The following is a 16,497-nucleotide window of genomic DNA, read 5'->3' on the forward strand; positions in this document are numbered from 1 at the left end:
TTCGCCAAGAAAACAGATTTAGTGTGTGTTAAAGACAGTCCACCAAAAAGTAGGTATTTCCCTTTACCTGTAATTTTCCATGGCTGGGATTGCAGCTAGCTGGGAGCATGGGCACAAAGTAGGGTGGTGTGGGGCACAATTTGCCTTCTCCCAGCGCAGACGATACCTTCACGATGCTCATTTGTTTTGATGATCAGTTCAATGAAGTGAACAAGCACAATGCATGCTAAGCTCGCTCTCCAGGGAGGGAGGGTGGGGTCCTACTCCCTTCTGGCAGGATCGCTACGCTGCCTTACTCATTTCCACTGAGCTAGAGGAGTCTTGGCACACACTAAGCTTCTCTGGGGGTGGAGGAAGCTGTTTGTGTCTCCCCATTTTCAGTTGAGAGGAATGCATTTTTCATCCAAATTCAGTATTAATGAGACTTACAGCTCAGTACAGCTATCTTGAATGCCAGGGAGTAACAGGGAGTTGGTACCATCACCTGAGGCTGGGAGGAAACCAGGGATAATTAACATTTTTGACAAGCCCAGCAAGTCTTTGTAACCTCCTCCTTTGATGACTATAGCCTGTTAGGGAGGGATAGGATTCACCTTTCTAGAAGAGGCAAAGGAATCCGCCTGGCAGCTCGGTGAGGTGGGCTTTAAACTGAAGGATGCAGGAGGCAGGTTCCAAAGCAGCGATGCTCACACCATCGCATCCACCCAGGGCACAAGCCAGGCCAAGCAGAGCAGCGATACATGTTTCTCAGCTACGTCCCATGATGACGAGAAGCAGACCAGCCACCTCAAGGGTGTGCGTGGCTATGGCAGATCCTCTCGCACCCCTCCTGGGGAACCTGCCTGCTCACCTGCCCCTCTGAAACTCCTGTACACCAATGCACACAGCGTGGGGAGCGACCGGGAGGAATTAGGGATCTGTGTACAGTCGCAGGGCTGGGATCTTGTTGCAGTTAGAGACGTGGTGGGATCTCTCGTGTGACTGGAATGCTGTCACAGATTGCCATGTGCTTTTTGGGAAAGCTAGGCCAGCAAGGAGAGGTGGTGGAGCTGCCCTTTATGCGAGGGAGCAACTGGAACGTATGGAGCTCTGCCTGGGGGTGGATGCAGAACAGGTCAAGAGCTTACGGGTAAGGATCAGGGGGCAGGTTCTCACAGACCCTAGCTCTCAAGGGGAACTTCAGCCACCCTGGTGCCTGCTGGAAAGCAAAGCCAGCTAGGCACAGAGCAACCACAGGGTGCTGCAGTGCTTTCCTTCCCATTAGGTGTCAGGCTCCAGGCTCTGCCTTTCTCCTGTGGAAAGAGATACCAAAGGGCTCAGCTTGATCTTAACCATAAGCCATTCAAGTGTCATGATTTATGAGAACATTGCACATAAAATTAACTCCTCTTCAGATGAGAAGTAGGAGGCCAACAACAATGGGAGATCCTCACTTCCACTGTTCCCCCCTTTTTCAGCAACAGCGCTGGGCAGTAACACACTTATTTCATATAAACGAACAGCATGTGCCCTTCAACAAGCACACACACCCCCCCAAGCATGTTGAACAGCAGGAGATTAATGTTTTTGTTATCCATTGCTAGGAGGATTTCAAAAATCCTCATCCCTGCAGCCAGTCCTTCACCATCCTAAATTGAAAGGAGGGACTGGAATAATTCACTAAATCCAGGATAGAAAAACAAAAAGGGGAAAAAAAAAATATATGTTGGGTACCTGACAGTGCCCTCCAGGTGAGACAGCTGATGCTGAGGAGGAAGGTTCCACCTCATTTCATGCATGTTCAAATGAAAGCAATGATGACTTTATTTCCTTGATAAGAACAAGGCTCTGAAGTGAGTTGGGGGGGAAGGGCAGGATGGCATAGCCCTTCCCCACCACCCCAAGTGACCAAATCAAAGCCAGCCCGCACCAGCTGCGCTCACCACCAGGTCCTGCAGAGCAAGCACAAGATGGCTAGAGAGAGTGGGGACATATGAGCAGCAGAGAGCAAAGCCTCCAAGTGTGATGTAGAACCAACAGGGTCCATCAGTTACTTAACAGGGAAGCGATGGTATTCACATAGCGATTTGAAGCAGCTAAAAATTATTTTCCTAGGAATGCAACGTCAAGGAAAACCAGCACATTCCAGCTTTCATCACGCTTGGCTAACCTGGAAAATGAGCTTCGCAAAGCAGGAAACATCCAAGAGCAGCACTAACACCACACCTTGGTGGAAAGGCAGCCACCTTCATCTCACTGACTGTTAGAGGAGTCAAACGCCCCTTTCTCATTTATTACCATTTAACCTTAGAAGAAGAGGTAACCTCTTACCTCACGTTAAAGCCATCACCCAGACCTGAGGCAGCAATTACAAAGTGCACACACCTTTAAGATAAAGCAAAATGTCTTAGAAGTTTTAAGGAAACCATGCAGTATCTCACCCCTCTAGCTTACTGTGTTATGACTTAAGCAGGGAAGATTTTCCTGCTAAACCAGTGTCAAACCTAAGGATACAAAATTTTTTTTCTTGGCAAAGTGGATACGGACAACAGGAGAAACCCAGCAGTTTTAAAATCAAATACATTCAGCAATCCAAATGATCTTTCCGATTACGTGCCAGGCTCCAAGTACTGCATTTCTGCTGTGAAAAGATACCAAAAGGCCTCAGCTTAAGCTTAACCCTTAAGTCATTTAAGTATTATGGTTTAGGAGAACATTGCACATAAAATTAGGTTCTTTTCTGACGAGGAGTAGCAGGCCAACAATGGGAGATCCTCACTTCTACTATTCCCCTTTTTCCGTAAGTTACAGACTTGAAGGGGCAAGAACATTTTTTCAGAAGTGGTTAAGATAGTATCTCCTCCCTTGATCTCTCATGGCTTGTATTAAGCTAGAGCCATCATTCCCTGTCTTGCCAGATTGGCAAACAATTTATTCCCTCCGTTTATATCTGGTGTTTCTCACATATAAGATAACCAGAGCTTAGAGAAGCCACAAATCCTCAACGATGCGGTAATCCCAGCCACGGGCAGCTTAGGAAAAACCAAGCCATGCAGAACTCCAAACACCTCTGAGCAAATAAACCCTCCAGCTGGGGCACAAAACGTGCAAACATGGATGCAGCAAAGGCGAAACAGTATAGCAAGGCACGCTTTCAAGAATTAGGAACTTCTGAATGCGGTGAACACCAGGCAAAGACAAGTCACAGGCTGTTTCACCCTCCTCCTAGCCTGTTAATTCACTGCCTGAAGAGCTTGTTCACAAGTAGCAGAGAGGAAAAAAAATTGCATTCTTCAGTTTTGTAGTCACCACTAAACACTGCTTATGTCATCAGGACTGGGCTTTTATTGTCTCCCCAGGATAAGGTTTATGAGCAGACCATTTCTATTCGCCTCCATTAGTTACACACATGAAGATCACAAACACAAAGATGGTAAATATCATGATCTCCAGAAGCGTGGGCATCAGACTTGGAGTGGTCCCTTCCTCTGCCAGTTCTGCTTGGTTCCAGCAGCTGACTTTCAGTATCAGCACCTCTTTTTCCACTTCAGTTGTCTCCGTATTCTTCTGAGCTGCTAACTGCTGCCTCTCTTTCTTTGGTTTTTTCCTGCTGGATCTAGGAGGGTAAATAAAGCATTGGTTCAGGTAACCTGAATTCTCATCGCTGACCTTACAGAGCCAACACCTCTTATCTTTTAGATATAGGAACTACCACTAAGCGAGAAAAGAATCTTGCAATTAGGGCAGAGTAAAGAAAAAAAAAATTCAACAAGACAAAACCGCAAACCACAAAGCAAGTCTTCTGGTTACAAAACAACACTCTTTTGAAATTAACTCAAGTACCATCTTTGTGCAGCTGGCACAGAGGGATAACCCAGTGCTGCTCAGCTTTTGTACTGGACACCTCCTATACCTAGGGAAAGGGATACAGCAGGCAAGGAATTAACTGGAATGGGATTCTGGAACATGCTTGTGATCTGCTGCTGTAGGATTGATAGGCAAGTGGCACTAGAAGCACACTTTGCTGGTTAGCCTGTAGCTGAAGCAAGATCTACAGGTCAGGGCCCCTTTTGATTCATGTATTCCCATGCAAGAAAAAAAACAAACCAAAACATTTTCATGATTCTTCTAACAGCAGCAAGAGACAGTGTAGTTGATGACAAGAGGAAAAGACAGGTTAAATGCATGGTACCCGATTCCTCCAGGAGGCAAAGAATCAGAAAAGTGTGGTTTGCCTTGGTCATCATCATCAGTTCCATCACTAGATGTTCCACTCATCTGACAAAAAAAAAAGAAAGTATGGCAAGAGATTCAGTGAGCTTAATGCATAAGCTTTTCATTTCTAGCAAGCAAAGCTACTGAACGAGCTGCAGATTACTAGTACAAGGCCACTTTAATTTCAAGGGGGAGGACACTTCATCTTTTGGGGCCCTGGCGTTATCAGAACAAGGCTAATGAGAAAATGTATGCTAGTGATCACAGGAGGCTAACAGGGATGATGCCCAGACCCGTTACTTCTTGTTGTGGTGTAACCCTAGCTGCTCGCTCCCTTCCCTCCGCTTCGGTGAGATGGGGAGGAGAACCAGAAAAAGGTAAAACCCAAATGTGGGTTGAGATAAGAACAGTTTAGTAATTGAAATAAAGTGAAACATAATAATAGTAATGGAAAGGCAACTAAGAAGAGAGAATGGAATAAAACCCAAGAAAAAACAAGTGATGCACAACACAGTTGCTCAGCACCTACTGGCTGATGCCCAGCCAGTCCCCGAGCAGTGATCAGCCTCTCCCAGCCAGCCCCCCCAGTTTATATACTGAGGATGATGATGTATGGTATGGAATATCCCTTTGGCTGGTTCAGGTCAGCTGTCCTGGCTCTGCTCCCTCCTGGCTTCTTGTGCACCTGCTCACTGGCACAGCAGGGGAAACTGAAAACTCCTCGATTTAAGATAAGGACTACTTAGCAACAACTAAACCATCAATGTGCTATCAACATTATTCTCTTTCTAAATCCAAAACACAGCACTGTACCAGCTACAAAGAAAATTAACTCCATCCTGGCCAAAGCCAGGACACACCTCGATGCAAAGGGATTCAGTGAACGGAAGCTGCCTTGAAATAATCTTGGTTCAAGTGGATTGTTCTTCTGCAGATCACAAAAAAAACCTCAAAAGCACCCACCAAAAATCACTTTTGGCAAGCACTTAAAAACCACCAGATTAGGTTAAAATAAAGGCTGGTTGCCAGCAGTCTACTCTAACACAGATGCCTCTGGAATATTAATTGGTATTCAGGATTCCATTGTACTCTTGTCCACCATTTTCTCATCCTGCTGGATAACGAAATACTACTTTCAACTGATTTATTGCACAAGGCAGTGAGTAATGCACAATAAACAGTATTTTGCCTCTGGACACACGATCTACTCACAGCAGCTCAACAAACTCATCTGCATGCAAGAACAGTGCTATAACCAACATCCCCATTACACAAATGAGCCAGGGCCTCACTCAGGACCAGAGTCCCATGGTGCTGGGTGCCACCAAGAGACAGACATCTTATGCCAAAGAGACTGATGGCCATGCCCAGAAGAGAATTAGCAACCACCTTTAACACCACGCAACAGGGTCCGCTTCTAGGGATGGAGCCTAAATACTGCACTTCCCAGGTTACTTACGTTTAAACATGACACACGTCAGTGCTTGGGCCAAAAGAATCACTCAAAATTGTCTGTTTCAAGATGACCCACGGCTGAATTTTAAATGCTAAGTGCAATTTATCCTACAACAACATCACAAAGTTCTCCTAAATATTCTCTTCAGGAGGAAGCACCATCTCTAAGATCACCATCTTCTAGGTTACGCACTATGCCGAGATGGAAGTGGAACATGTGGCTTCCCCTCCAGAATTCCTCCGCTATGAGCGAGCCCATTTGCTCAGAGTTGACTCAGGATCCTTAAACTGCGCTGTGAAGTGCACGTTAGATACATTCAGATAAGATGGAAGATTTCACAGTGTAAGGCTAAGAAAGCAAGAGATGCGCTTCTGTGCTACTGTATCAGTGAGTGAAATGAGATTGCCTGACTCATGTATCGTGTGGATGGGGCAGCAGTCGGAGCGTTGTACCTTAGAAGTGTTCTGTGCCCAGAGAAAGTGCAGAGAAGTGATGACTACTGTAGATTAGCATTGCCATAATACCCTTTTCCAGCAAATAGACTTGAGACCGACACAGGGACCGCTTCCAGCTGATCTCTCCTGCGCCTGCATCTGGTCTTTCGGCAATTCATCCTCCAGCAATAGTAGTTCTACCTGTTAATATTTCAAGACAGACTCATTAATGCAGACTCTGGGCACATAATTAAAGCCTCTCATCGTGAGATACCACAAAGTCCTGAGTGCCACACAACACAGTCCATGTTCTCGTTTAAATCAGTATGAATAACAAGAAACCTCTTACAATTTTTCCACCTGTGACAAGTCTACAGTTACAATGCAAAGTTGATTTAAACTTACGTAACTAAAAGCCTGAAATAATTTACATTCTTTGAGTAAAACAATCCTCAAGATAGCTTGTACTTCTATCAGTAATTAGTCATCTGATATGCACTCTATTCTTAATTAGCAATCCTTTATCTAATTATTTTTAGAAATCTAATATATGTGAGACATGGCCCATCATGAAGCAGCACCAATTTTCATTTTTGTTAGCCACTAGTTTCACAATTATGAGCACATTGAAAGCTACTAGATGGTCTAGCGGGAGCACAAGCAAGCCCTTTAATGTTCTGTTGCCAGAAATTAACCTGGCTTCCTTTACTAGGAGACAGCAAACAGTGATGGCAATCCAATTTAAGATCACTTCTAGATCTAGGGATCGCTAGATGCAGTGACGTAACCAAATGCGCGTGTGACAAGTACGGATACTTTTATCTCAGCAAGGCTGTGATCTGCATCAGGCAACAGAAGCTTTACACTATATTGAGGCATTTCCAGGTGTGAACCCTACAAACAAAAGAGAAAACAGGGCACATCAGTGACTTTCAGTGTGGTATTAAGGGTCAATATATTTTCTAATAGCATAACAAGAAAGTATTTCTTCAGTGAAGCAGCTGCAGAAGAAATGTGAGTTCAACAGTCACACCTCTTGCAAAAGAAACCTCAAGAAAGTAGAAGGCAGGCCATAGAAGGATGCTATAATTAACTGATTGGAGGTAATTGCTGCATTTGTCATGAGCTAATACAAAGAACATCAGTTTATATCAACTTTCAATTTCCTTCATTTAGCTGTAGATACATAAAATATTCATGCATTAGCAGATTACTTACTTCAGTATAGCCAGAGGCACAGGCTGCTGTCACTTTGAAGGCTTTGATTTCAAAGGTTACTTCAGTCCTTCTGTCTGAATGAGGAAAAAGGGGGAAAAAGGGCCTTAGAATACAAGCAAATTAGCCTGAAATATCTATACCAGGTTGCACCATTTGATGCTTTAAAAAGCTACAGTTCAGGCCATCTTTACAAATCGCATTGCTTCATTTCCTCGTGCATTCACCAGCGCGCTCTTTGGTTACAGATGTGGTTTGCGCACCTACTGAAACGGCTTGGCATCACCCCAGCAGCATCCAGGCAGGCACCCACATAACGTGGGTCCAGAAACACGGAGGGACTGCAGGCAAAACCAGCAGCAAGAGGCAGAGAGGATCGAAACGTGTCTGAGCCTCTAAGCTAGAACCAAGAAGTGGTTAAGAGCCCATTCATCTGTTGGGGATCACATAGCAAAAACAAGTGAACAGTCACTTATCCAGCCCCACAGCTCGACACAGTAGAACCAGTAAATAATCTTTTCCTTTAAATCATTTTCAATCACTATACAAAGAAGCTGTGTTTGAACCAGCTCTGCTTTTGTTATGACAGCTGCTACACTGTCAGATTAGTCCAATGCACAGCTGTTGGCTTAGTGTTTTTTCAAAACATGTCTAAACCGCTCAGGATTTTGGAACTTTTTTTTTTTTTTAAACAGCAACAGAAATCACCCCACCAAGCTAATTGCTTAAACAAAGCTGGATATTCATTACGGTCTGGAGAATAAATGGGAAGTCTGGCTTCACCTTTGAAGAGATCTTCAAAGGACATTATTGCAATAAAGAAAAGGTGGGAGCAAACCATCTTTTAGCACTAAGGAACTCCCCAAAAGGCTTTTTGAGATTAAAACACAAAGTTCTGCTTGAGTAAAGAGAGAAAAAATCCCTTTCAGCTCAAATTTTTCAAAGTATTATAAGACCTCTGAAATGGTGCCCTTCATTCTCTTCGTTCCGCCTGCCTTTATCTGCTTGCCCAGAGTGCTTCTGCTGCAGGATTTTGTTTTCACTCCGTACAGCTCCTTGCCGGGGCATTTGTTTGGTTTGTGCTTTCAGCGCTGAAGGTATTGCATTCAGCTATGCCAGCCTGAAAGAAGCATATACATTCAGATGAAGTACAGTCAAGTAATGCTACCTAACTAGATTGCCTGTTTATTTGGCATATCAAAAAAGGGAAAAGGCACGTCAAGCCCACAAATCTCAGATCAGCGTTGTTAGGGCTGCACGAACACAATGGGTTATTTCCAGCAGTGCTCCTGCAGCACATTTCCATATATATTACACAGCCTAAACAAATCTTTTCTAGCACAGAAATATTGTGCATGACTGCATGCAACAGCTGCTCCTTCATGCATTGGTCTCTAGTGACCTGATTTTGATTACAGCATTTGCCATCCCGATTAGGGGGCGGAAATAAAAAACTACTGAGATCAGAGGCTGTTTGTTTTAAGGAGCAAAATTGCCTAAAGCAACACCTCATTTGCTTCCCCTTAAAAAGGGTAGAGGCTTCAGATCTGCTCTTGAATGCCTTCCTAGGCTGTTTGCTGGAACAACACGCTTTCCTTTCTCTACACCGGTAAGTAAAGCAACTGGGACAAGATAAAATGAAACGACCTCAGTGACATTCACATCGGCTTTGTTTCTATTTTTGTGTGGCTAGTGAGTGACAGATAGGGACGTGTCCCAGAGGACACAAAACCCAAGTCGTAGGTATAGACGGACATCACTAGCAAATGCTGATATGAAAGGTGGTTTAGAAGGATGAAGTTTTTATATAAACAAAGCCCCTTCAACATCAGCGCTCCTTTCATGAGGGCCTCGCCAAATGTTGGTAATTTTCCCTTTTAATTCCTCAACATCTCCTGAGGCAAGTCCGACGGAAGCCTGAGGAGCAGCCCGGGAAGGGCTGGCAGGCGAGCCCACATCCCAGCCCAGAAGCTGCTCAGCCCTGGCACAGCCACTTCTATTTATCAGCCGACAAAATACGGGAGGAAAGAAGAAAGATGGGCACTGCCCCCCACAGATCACAGTGGGAACCAACCATGTAGGTTCCTGGAGAACACATCTCAGTCCATATTTACCTTCCCTTTTAATTCCCCCGCTGATAAGACTAAATAAAAATGGAAAAAATAATCAGTTAACACAGGACGTTTGACATCCACAAGAAGTTCTGTCCCACTGATGTCACTCTTCATGAAAAATTTAGACCCTATCATGCTTCATCACATTGTTGGTCCCTAGAAAGCCCACCACAGCTCCCAGTGCTCACAGGTTTGCCCTGACCAGCAGCAAAAGCCATCACCACCACCACAGCTCCCAGTGCTCACAGGTTTGCCCTGACCAGCAAAACCCATCACCACCACCACAGCTCCGATGCTTGTGCCCAAGCCAGCTCACAGGTGGGGGACATTTATCCAAAATAAAAAATTCCAGTAGTTCAGAGTACCTCTACATGATGGGCTGGAGTCCTGATTGCTGCTTGGGGCTGTCTGAGGGTGTTGGAAGGGGTCCCTGGCCCCCTGCTGGGTGTCAGCAGCTGCTCTGTGACTTAGTAATGCTCCATGACAACCCCCAGTGAGGTCAATCAGAAAGGAATGTCGCTTCGATGGGGAAAACCTTCTCCTGGAAGAGCAAAAGTTGGAAGCCTCGTGAGAATCATAATGAGCTTCAAGTTACATCTCATACAACTCTAAGTTTATCCAAGAAACAGCTAATCCTCATCTTTTATGGGAGCAAAATTGGAAAGATACAACCAATAGTTTCTGGAGGAAGTCCAAGTCTATTATCAATAGGGAAGGCAACATAAAGACCAATATCTTTTTGTTAAGTGGCTGGTTTCTTTGAGTGGTTTTTTTTGTCCTTAAAAAAAAAAAAAAAAGTACCATACTGTGGACAAGGGACATAGAAGCCTTATGATACCACAGGGAACCTGGAACATGAGCTGGGCGCTACTGGGATCCCTGGATCCCTTGCCTGGCTGGAAGGGGCAGGGTGCAGTGGAGATGTAGGGCAACACAAGAGAGCATCAAAAATAATTAAGAAACTAAAGGGATTTATTCAGGTGGCAAGGTAAAGGGAGGTGAGAATGTACAGTAGGAAGATGATGACTGTAAATAAATTCTTTCAGGTTAATTACATTATAAAAACAGTCTGTCAAAAAAAAAAAAAAAAAAAAGAAAAGCATGAGAGTCGATACTTGAATCCTTTAAGGAATAAGGCCCATTCCTGAAGATCACATGAGAGGGAAGATGTTTGCAGCATCATCCCCTCAGCCACCGTTAGCTGATGGAATAAAAAAAATCACAGCAATGCTGTATACCTATTCAATTTAAAACATTAAAAGACAGGAACTAGAGCGTGGAAAGCCATTTTGAAGCCCTGATATTCCCTCAGCTGTGCAGCACTCCAGCTCGCCGGAGCTAGCTCGTATTAAAATGGCTTTAAGTGAGGAAATCCTAGGAAGAGATACTTTCTGCAGAATTCATTAGAGGTACTTTTACCCTCAAACAGACAGATGTAACTTCTAAACAGGGGGAAAAAAAATACTAAGCACCTGGCATTAAAAAGTAAATGCACACAGAAGCCTTTTCATTGCAATTACATTTTTAAATACTCTGCAGATAATTTCATTTTCTGTCGTATGAAGTCATCCTGTTCAATCAGCGTCGAACACTTCAGTGAAGACCTCAGGCAAAAGCACCGCTCACCGTTCCTTGTGTCACAAACGCGTGTGTGAAACACACAAACAGGTATTTTGGTACCACATTTGGTATTCAGATCCAGACAGATGTTAATCACAAAGTCATGAACAATATCTTCCGCAGGAAATTCTCATTAAACTATTGTTGTCTTTTGAAAAAAAGCAGTTGTCCCATCAAATGGAAACATTAACAGCAACCTGAAGGGCTTTTTTCACAAAAAAGAAGCCTTAACTATTAAAAAATAATACCCAGAAAGAAGACAAATACTCAAGTTCTACAAGTTATCCTTTCAAGGGGTTCCTGTTGCTTGCTTCAAGCCCATTCCTCCCCTCCCACAGCAGTTAAACCCCAAATCAATCACACACATTTTAATTAGTAGCCACACAGCAAAGACATGCAATATATTTATTCAAGCTTCCAGAGCAAGGTTTCAACATATCCTGCTGTCACCTTACAAATGGCTTTAATATCGCACATTTGAGGGAGCACATCACCGTGGATATATACTTCCAGATATGAGGTTATTTTTTGCCCAGCCGTTTTTCCTTAATTAAAATTGTATCAGTGAAGGCAGCGCAGGGCAATAAAGGCTCAATTTCTATTTCTTTTAGCCTTGTGCTATTTTTCAACATAAAGGTAATCTTTGTGGCAACAGAAGCTCAAAGCATCATTCCTATGTGCTATTATAAAGCAATGAAGTTCAAAAGAAAAAGCTAGTCAAGACAAAAGCGATTTAATGGAAAGAGATCAAGACTACAGGAACTCAGGTGTACACAACCCATCATCTGCTGAACAGGTTAAAGCAGTTAAAGTTAATGACCACTTAGAAGCTTTATCCATCCTGCAGATTAGACTTTGCCTTTATTGTTCCTTCCAAATGTAAAATAGTTTAAAATAACAAAGTGTGCCGGCTGAGTCAAAGCTAGAGCTACTTCTACTGTTACAAAGGCAGGAAAAAAAGCTATGTAGGGAGCACTGTATTTCTAAATTATCTATGTATTATATATTCTAAGCAGCAGGTAACTCAGCTGCTGTGGGGTGGGGTGGGTCTTAGAAGGTAAAAGGCACCACTTGCCTCATGCAGCATCGCAGGGACAAGCGTCGTCACCCAGGGTTGTTCAGAAGCTGTGCGCCAGTCACGGGCACTTTGGGTGTGTTTATCCCCTCCAAGCCTGTACAACACAAGCACCTGAAGACAAAAACATTCCTAAAATATTACATCAGCAAGAGGATCCTGGCCTCCCTCCCGCTCCCTCACACATGTGGTACCCCAGCATCCCCCAGGACCAAACACCACTCACATTTCCCGAGCACTCTGGGGTCACATCTGTGTACGATCAGTATATCAGAAAGATTGGGGATTTCCCAGTGGGATGAAAGCAGCCGAACTCTACCAACTTGGAAAAATTAATCCATATAAAATTGTTTCCTTGCACTGTCCTTGAGAGTAGCACCTGCAGTTGGAAAAAATAGAACAGTGAAATAGTTGTCACCCAGCGTTTCTTTACTTATGCCCCTAATTGCAGCGCTTAAGTTATTTCCAGTGTTTTCCACCGGTAACCTGAGCTATTTTACGTTGCTGGTCTCTCCACTACGTCTTACGAAGAGGATGTGCTCTTAATGTTCGCCAAAAGGGTCCAGCAGCCGCAGGGCTGGGACGGTGCCTCGATGCCACCATGGGATGGCAACTGGTTTGGGGGGGGGGACACACACACACACGACACACCCGGTGGGCAGGGGGGACGCACACATACACACCCGGCCTGCAGCTCAGGGTGGAGACGGAGGGCACAGGGGGAACCCCCTAACCACTGCACCTCCAAACCTTCACCCTCCATCGCCCAGCACCCTTCATCCCCCTCCCACGCCAGCTGCAGCACCTGGGTAGCCTGATCAGGATGAAGCACAACCTCAATTTTGGGTGAGGGTCTGCCAGGGTGCTGTGCTGGGCTCCAGCGCCCCGAGGGGGCACGGGGGGCTCACACCCACCCAAAGCAAAAATAAGTGCCGAGAAGGGGCCGCTGGAGCCCGGCCCGCAGCACCGGCTGGCCTCGCCCCCCACCCTGCAGCCCCCCCACCCCGGTACCCCCGGGGACCCCCGCTCTGCCCTCCCGCCGTAAAAGAGGAGCCCCGAAGGGCGCCGTGACCCCGACGTGATTCGAACACGCAGCCTTCTGATCTGGAGTCAGACGCGCTACCGTTGCGCCACGAGGTCCCGACAGCGCCAACCCCAGCCCGCCTGCAAGAGCCTGCCCACCGCCACGCGCATGCGCGGCCTCAACGGCTCCGCGCGCGACTAAACGGGCCCGCGCGCGCCTAAACGGGCCCCTCCAGCCCCCGTGGGGGTCTCCGCCGCCCAGCCCAGCCCAGCCCACGCCGGTGGCAGCGGAGCAGGCCACAGCACCTCGCGCCAGGCCGCCTAACGGCTTTCAAACGGCCCGCCCGGCCCCGCCCCCTTGGGCTGTACCACCGCGTGGGGAGGGGCCGCCCCGCGCCACCCGGCAGCGCCCACGTGCGCCCTCCCGCTGCGGGGCGCAACCCCCCCCGTCCCGCACCTCTGGTCTGCCCCAGGCCCCGCCCCGCCACATTTAAAGGGCCCGGCCCGCGGGAGGGAGCCGCGTTGCATGTGTTGAGTTGCGCTGAGCGGCCGGTCGCAGCCGCAGCGCAGCGGGGCCCGTGCCGTGCCGTGCCGTGCCGTGCCGTGCCGTGCCTTTGCTGGCTATTTCAGCGTGCGGCTGGGGAAAGGCTACGCCATTTTGGCTGGCCTTAGGGTGTCACCTTGGTTTGTAAGCACTGTCACCTCGGGGCTTGGGAGCCCGTCCCCACAGCTGCTTTAGTAAATGGTGGTGGCGCTGCCACCGCTGGGGTTTTACTGCAACTTCTGCTCTGTGTCCGCTCCATGTGCATGCAAACAGACCACTGCAGCATGGCTCTAGCTGCAGCCAGGCCTTGGTGGGGAGAGAGCGGGGTTAGGGTCCCCATCTCCCACCAAACCCACCTTTCCTTCTGCTCCCACCCAGCTCAGGGCCGCAAGCGCGAAATAAAACCCATCTCCGGCAGGGGTATGGCAAGGCTGGTTTATTACAGCAGCTCCACAGCTGCTTCCCTGCGTACTGGTACGGTCGGGCCAGGAAATCGCTTGCTCCGAGTGCTGACATCCCGATGACCCGCTACAGCATGCTGCTTCCCAAAGCAGTCCTGAATATTAACCAGCAGGAGACGGATCAATAGGCAAGTGTCTCAGTGCAAACCGCAGTCATGATATGCATCTATAATTTATAGTACAATCTTGTAAACTAGATATGTTACAGCAGAAGCCATCGGGCTCGGGGTATTTACAGCTCCAGGATACCTGGCAAGCATTAAAAGGAAACGGTCTCCACCGTCTCTGCCTGGCAGAAGTTCGCTGATCACTCCCCATGGTGCTCCCTGAGGATGCGGCACCGGTTGGGATGCTTCTGCATCCCTAGGAGCTGCCCCAGCGTTTGCCGAGTACCCCCAGGAGGGCAGGCAGCAGCTGGGGAAATGGCCCTGTGGGCTGGATCCTGCCACAGGCATGGGGGAACAGCCCGGGAGACAATGGATGTTTTAAGAAAACCCTCTAGGAAAATGATGCTCTGCCCCAGCTCTCTTCCCTCGTGCTGAATTATCCGGCCAGCGTTGCTCATTAGCGTGCTGCCTGATAATTACTCAGACAAATGTGTTCTTCCATCTTACTTCAAAAGCCTTTGGCTTCAAGTCTTACTGGTATCCCAGGAATGAGAGGCATTGTTGTGGGGCTGATTTATGGTGTAAGTACCACTGTGCTTTTACCCACATTGATCGCGTTGCCAAACACCGGTAATTTGTATTACAGCGTCTTTTGAAGAACCAGCTCCGAAAAGGAGGAAGCTTGTCATATACCAAAACCCCTGATCTCCAAATGGCTATAAAATCCATACTCTAAAAATTCTTATAAATATTTTCTCTAGCGTAGGAAATACCATAGGAAGTGATCTGCTCTGTGCGTAGATAATGTGCGCTTATTTACCAATGCCACATTTATTTTCTCAGACGTACAGCACTGTACGGGAGAGGACGCCTGCCTCGCTGGAGATGCTCATTTACCATCCACCAGCACACAAGGCTGCCCTGGTCTTCTGCCTCTCCAAAGTAGAGAAAAGTCATTTACTGGCATCAGGAAAACAGACTAAAAATAGCCGGTTTCTATGGCTACTGGGGCTGGGAGACTCCTGAGGAACATGTCTGGGTAGGTCCCTTCGTGATGAAATCCAGACAGTGGGATAAAAGAAAAGGACAATAAAAAGAGGTTGAATGCTTTGATCCTTGTTAGGCAGCATTAGGGAGATGCTGCAAGGATGGTTCGGTGCCTTCTCCTCTGCTTGGTCATTGCATGCTCCTGCAGAGATCGATCAAGGTTTGTTAGGGGGGAGTTAGGCAAATTTACTGGATCGAGCAAAATCCCAAAGCAAACACTTAAATTTAAGCAGGGCTTTGTTGAGTCAGGGCTTCCCTAGCGTGTGCCCGCGGTAAGCCTGTCTCTGCCTGCTTGTGCTTGTTGTTCACGTGCTTTTGCACAAGGGTGAGACTGAGACACGGTTAGGAGAAATCTGCGAGCTGAGGTCCAGTCCAAGCTCATTTCTGTATAATTAATATTTTGGTAGACATCTTAGTATCCAGACTGTCTCTCTGGATTTATGCTGGCATAAAACAAAAATTGAATTTGACCCGTATCTTTACACTTGTAATAAACTTCAGAGCAGTGATTAATCGCTAGTGGTTTAAGTCCACGAGTGCATGACTTGTGTGGTCACCACGCGTTACAGGCGGACTGTGCAAAAATAAAGTTACATTCCACAAATAGGCTTTTCATTCCACCAACTTTCTTTTTTTTGGCCGAAAGATAAATCCGAAGGTCCTCGCCAAGGACAGCACTGGGGCTGCAAACCCTGAATTTGGGAGGCTGTGCTGATGTGCAAAAATAGGAACAGAACAAGGTCAGCATTTTCCCCAAACAACGTGAGCTTCCCCGTGCCCACCTGGAGCTGCCTGAAACTGCCTGTACTTTGTCCTCGGAGGAACATTCTGAAAAACGTGGGGTGTTGGGGCAGCCACAAAGACTGGTTGTTTTTTGAACTATAGGAAGACAGATGCATGGGGAGGGGAGCAGGCACAGGCTGGGAGGATGGAGGCCAACTGGGAACTGCAGATTTTATCAGCCCGCCCCAGATATTTCTCTGCGCAATCCTCCTTGCTAGCAGGAGAGCAGCGGGTCAGCACGGGAACGTCGAGCAGCTGGAGGAAAATCCTGCCTACGCAAGGGAGAAAGGGCAGCTTGGGCCAGGTGATTTCTGGAAAAAAAAAGAAAAAAAGTCATTTTTCCCTTGGTTACCACCTGGGTTGCAGAAATTGCCCCGTCTGTAGCAAACACGGCGCTTGTCTTAAATCCATCGTGCTCCGTCAA

At 46.8% G+C, this 16,497-nt stretch overlaps 2 protein-coding genes and 1 non-coding gene across 6 annotated transcripts in view; all 3 read right to left on the minus strand.

The window, feature by feature from the left end:
* Positions 1–2,205: 2,205 nt before the first annotated feature.
* On the minus strand, positions 2,206–9,947 carry LOC114018090 (uncharacterized). Of its 2 annotated transcripts, none has more exons than XR_003563520.2 (7): positions 9,779–9,947; positions 8,256–8,419; positions 7,303–7,376; positions 6,901–6,978; positions 6,103–6,285; positions 4,172–4,257; positions 2,206–3,595 (listed from the first exon to the last, which is right to left on the minus strand). XR_003563520.2 is itself a non-coding variant. In XM_027816673.2 (7 exons), the coding sequence occupies exons 2-7, from the start codon at positions 8,365–8,367 to the stop codon at positions 3,364–3,366; spliced, it is 693 nt and encodes a 230-aa protein (XP_027672474.1). In that variant the 5' UTR covers positions 8,368–8,419; positions 9,779–9,947; the 3' UTR covers positions 2,206–3,363. The 2 variants fall into 2 exon arrangements, 1 of the variants encoding a protein (XP_027672474.1); XM_027816673.2 differs by having other exon boundaries at positions 6,175–6,285.
* A 3,229-nt stretch (positions 9,948–13,176) lies between these two features.
* Positions 13,177–13,248, minus strand: TRNAW-CCA (transfer RNA tryptophan (anticodon CCA)). Its single transcript has one exon. It is a non-coding gene; the product is annotated as a tRNA-Trp (tRNA).
* An 863-nt stretch (positions 13,249–14,111) lies between these two features.
* Positions 14,112–16,497, minus strand: part of BLACAT1 (BLACAT1 overlapping LEMD1 locus) — a 35,782-nt gene continuing 33,396 nt past the window's right edge. For all 3 annotated transcript variants that reach the window (XM_055728415.1, XM_055728413.1, XM_055728414.1), the window contains exon 4: positions 14,112–16,384. The gene's annotated coding sequence lies outside the window, so the exon portion shown is untranslated. The remainder of the gene's footprint in view (positions 16,385–16,497) is intronic.

Source organism: Falco cherrug, chromosome 16 (genome assembly GCF_023634085.1).
Source record: "Falco cherrug isolate bFalChe1 chromosome 16, bFalChe1.pri, whole genome shotgun sequence".
In the NCBI taxonomy this organism is placed as follows: domain Eukaryota; kingdom Metazoa; phylum Chordata; class Aves; order Falconiformes; family Falconidae; genus Falco; species Falco cherrug.

Bases quoted from the DNA above. Each gene is read 5' to 3' on its own strand.
- LOC114018090 (XM_027816673.2), bottom strand. From the start codon at position 8,367: ATGCCCCGGCAAGGAGCTGTACGGAGTGAAAACAAAATCCTGCAGCAG. The intron at 4,258-6,174 runs GTATTATGGCAA...TTTTTTTGTCAG, and splicing joins AGTCTATTTGCTGGAAAAGG to ATGAGTGGAACATCTAGTGA. The intron at 3,596-4,171 runs GTACCATGCATT...TTACCCTCCTAG, and splicing joins TTGCCTCCTGGAGGAATCGG to ATCCAGCAGGAAAAAACCAA.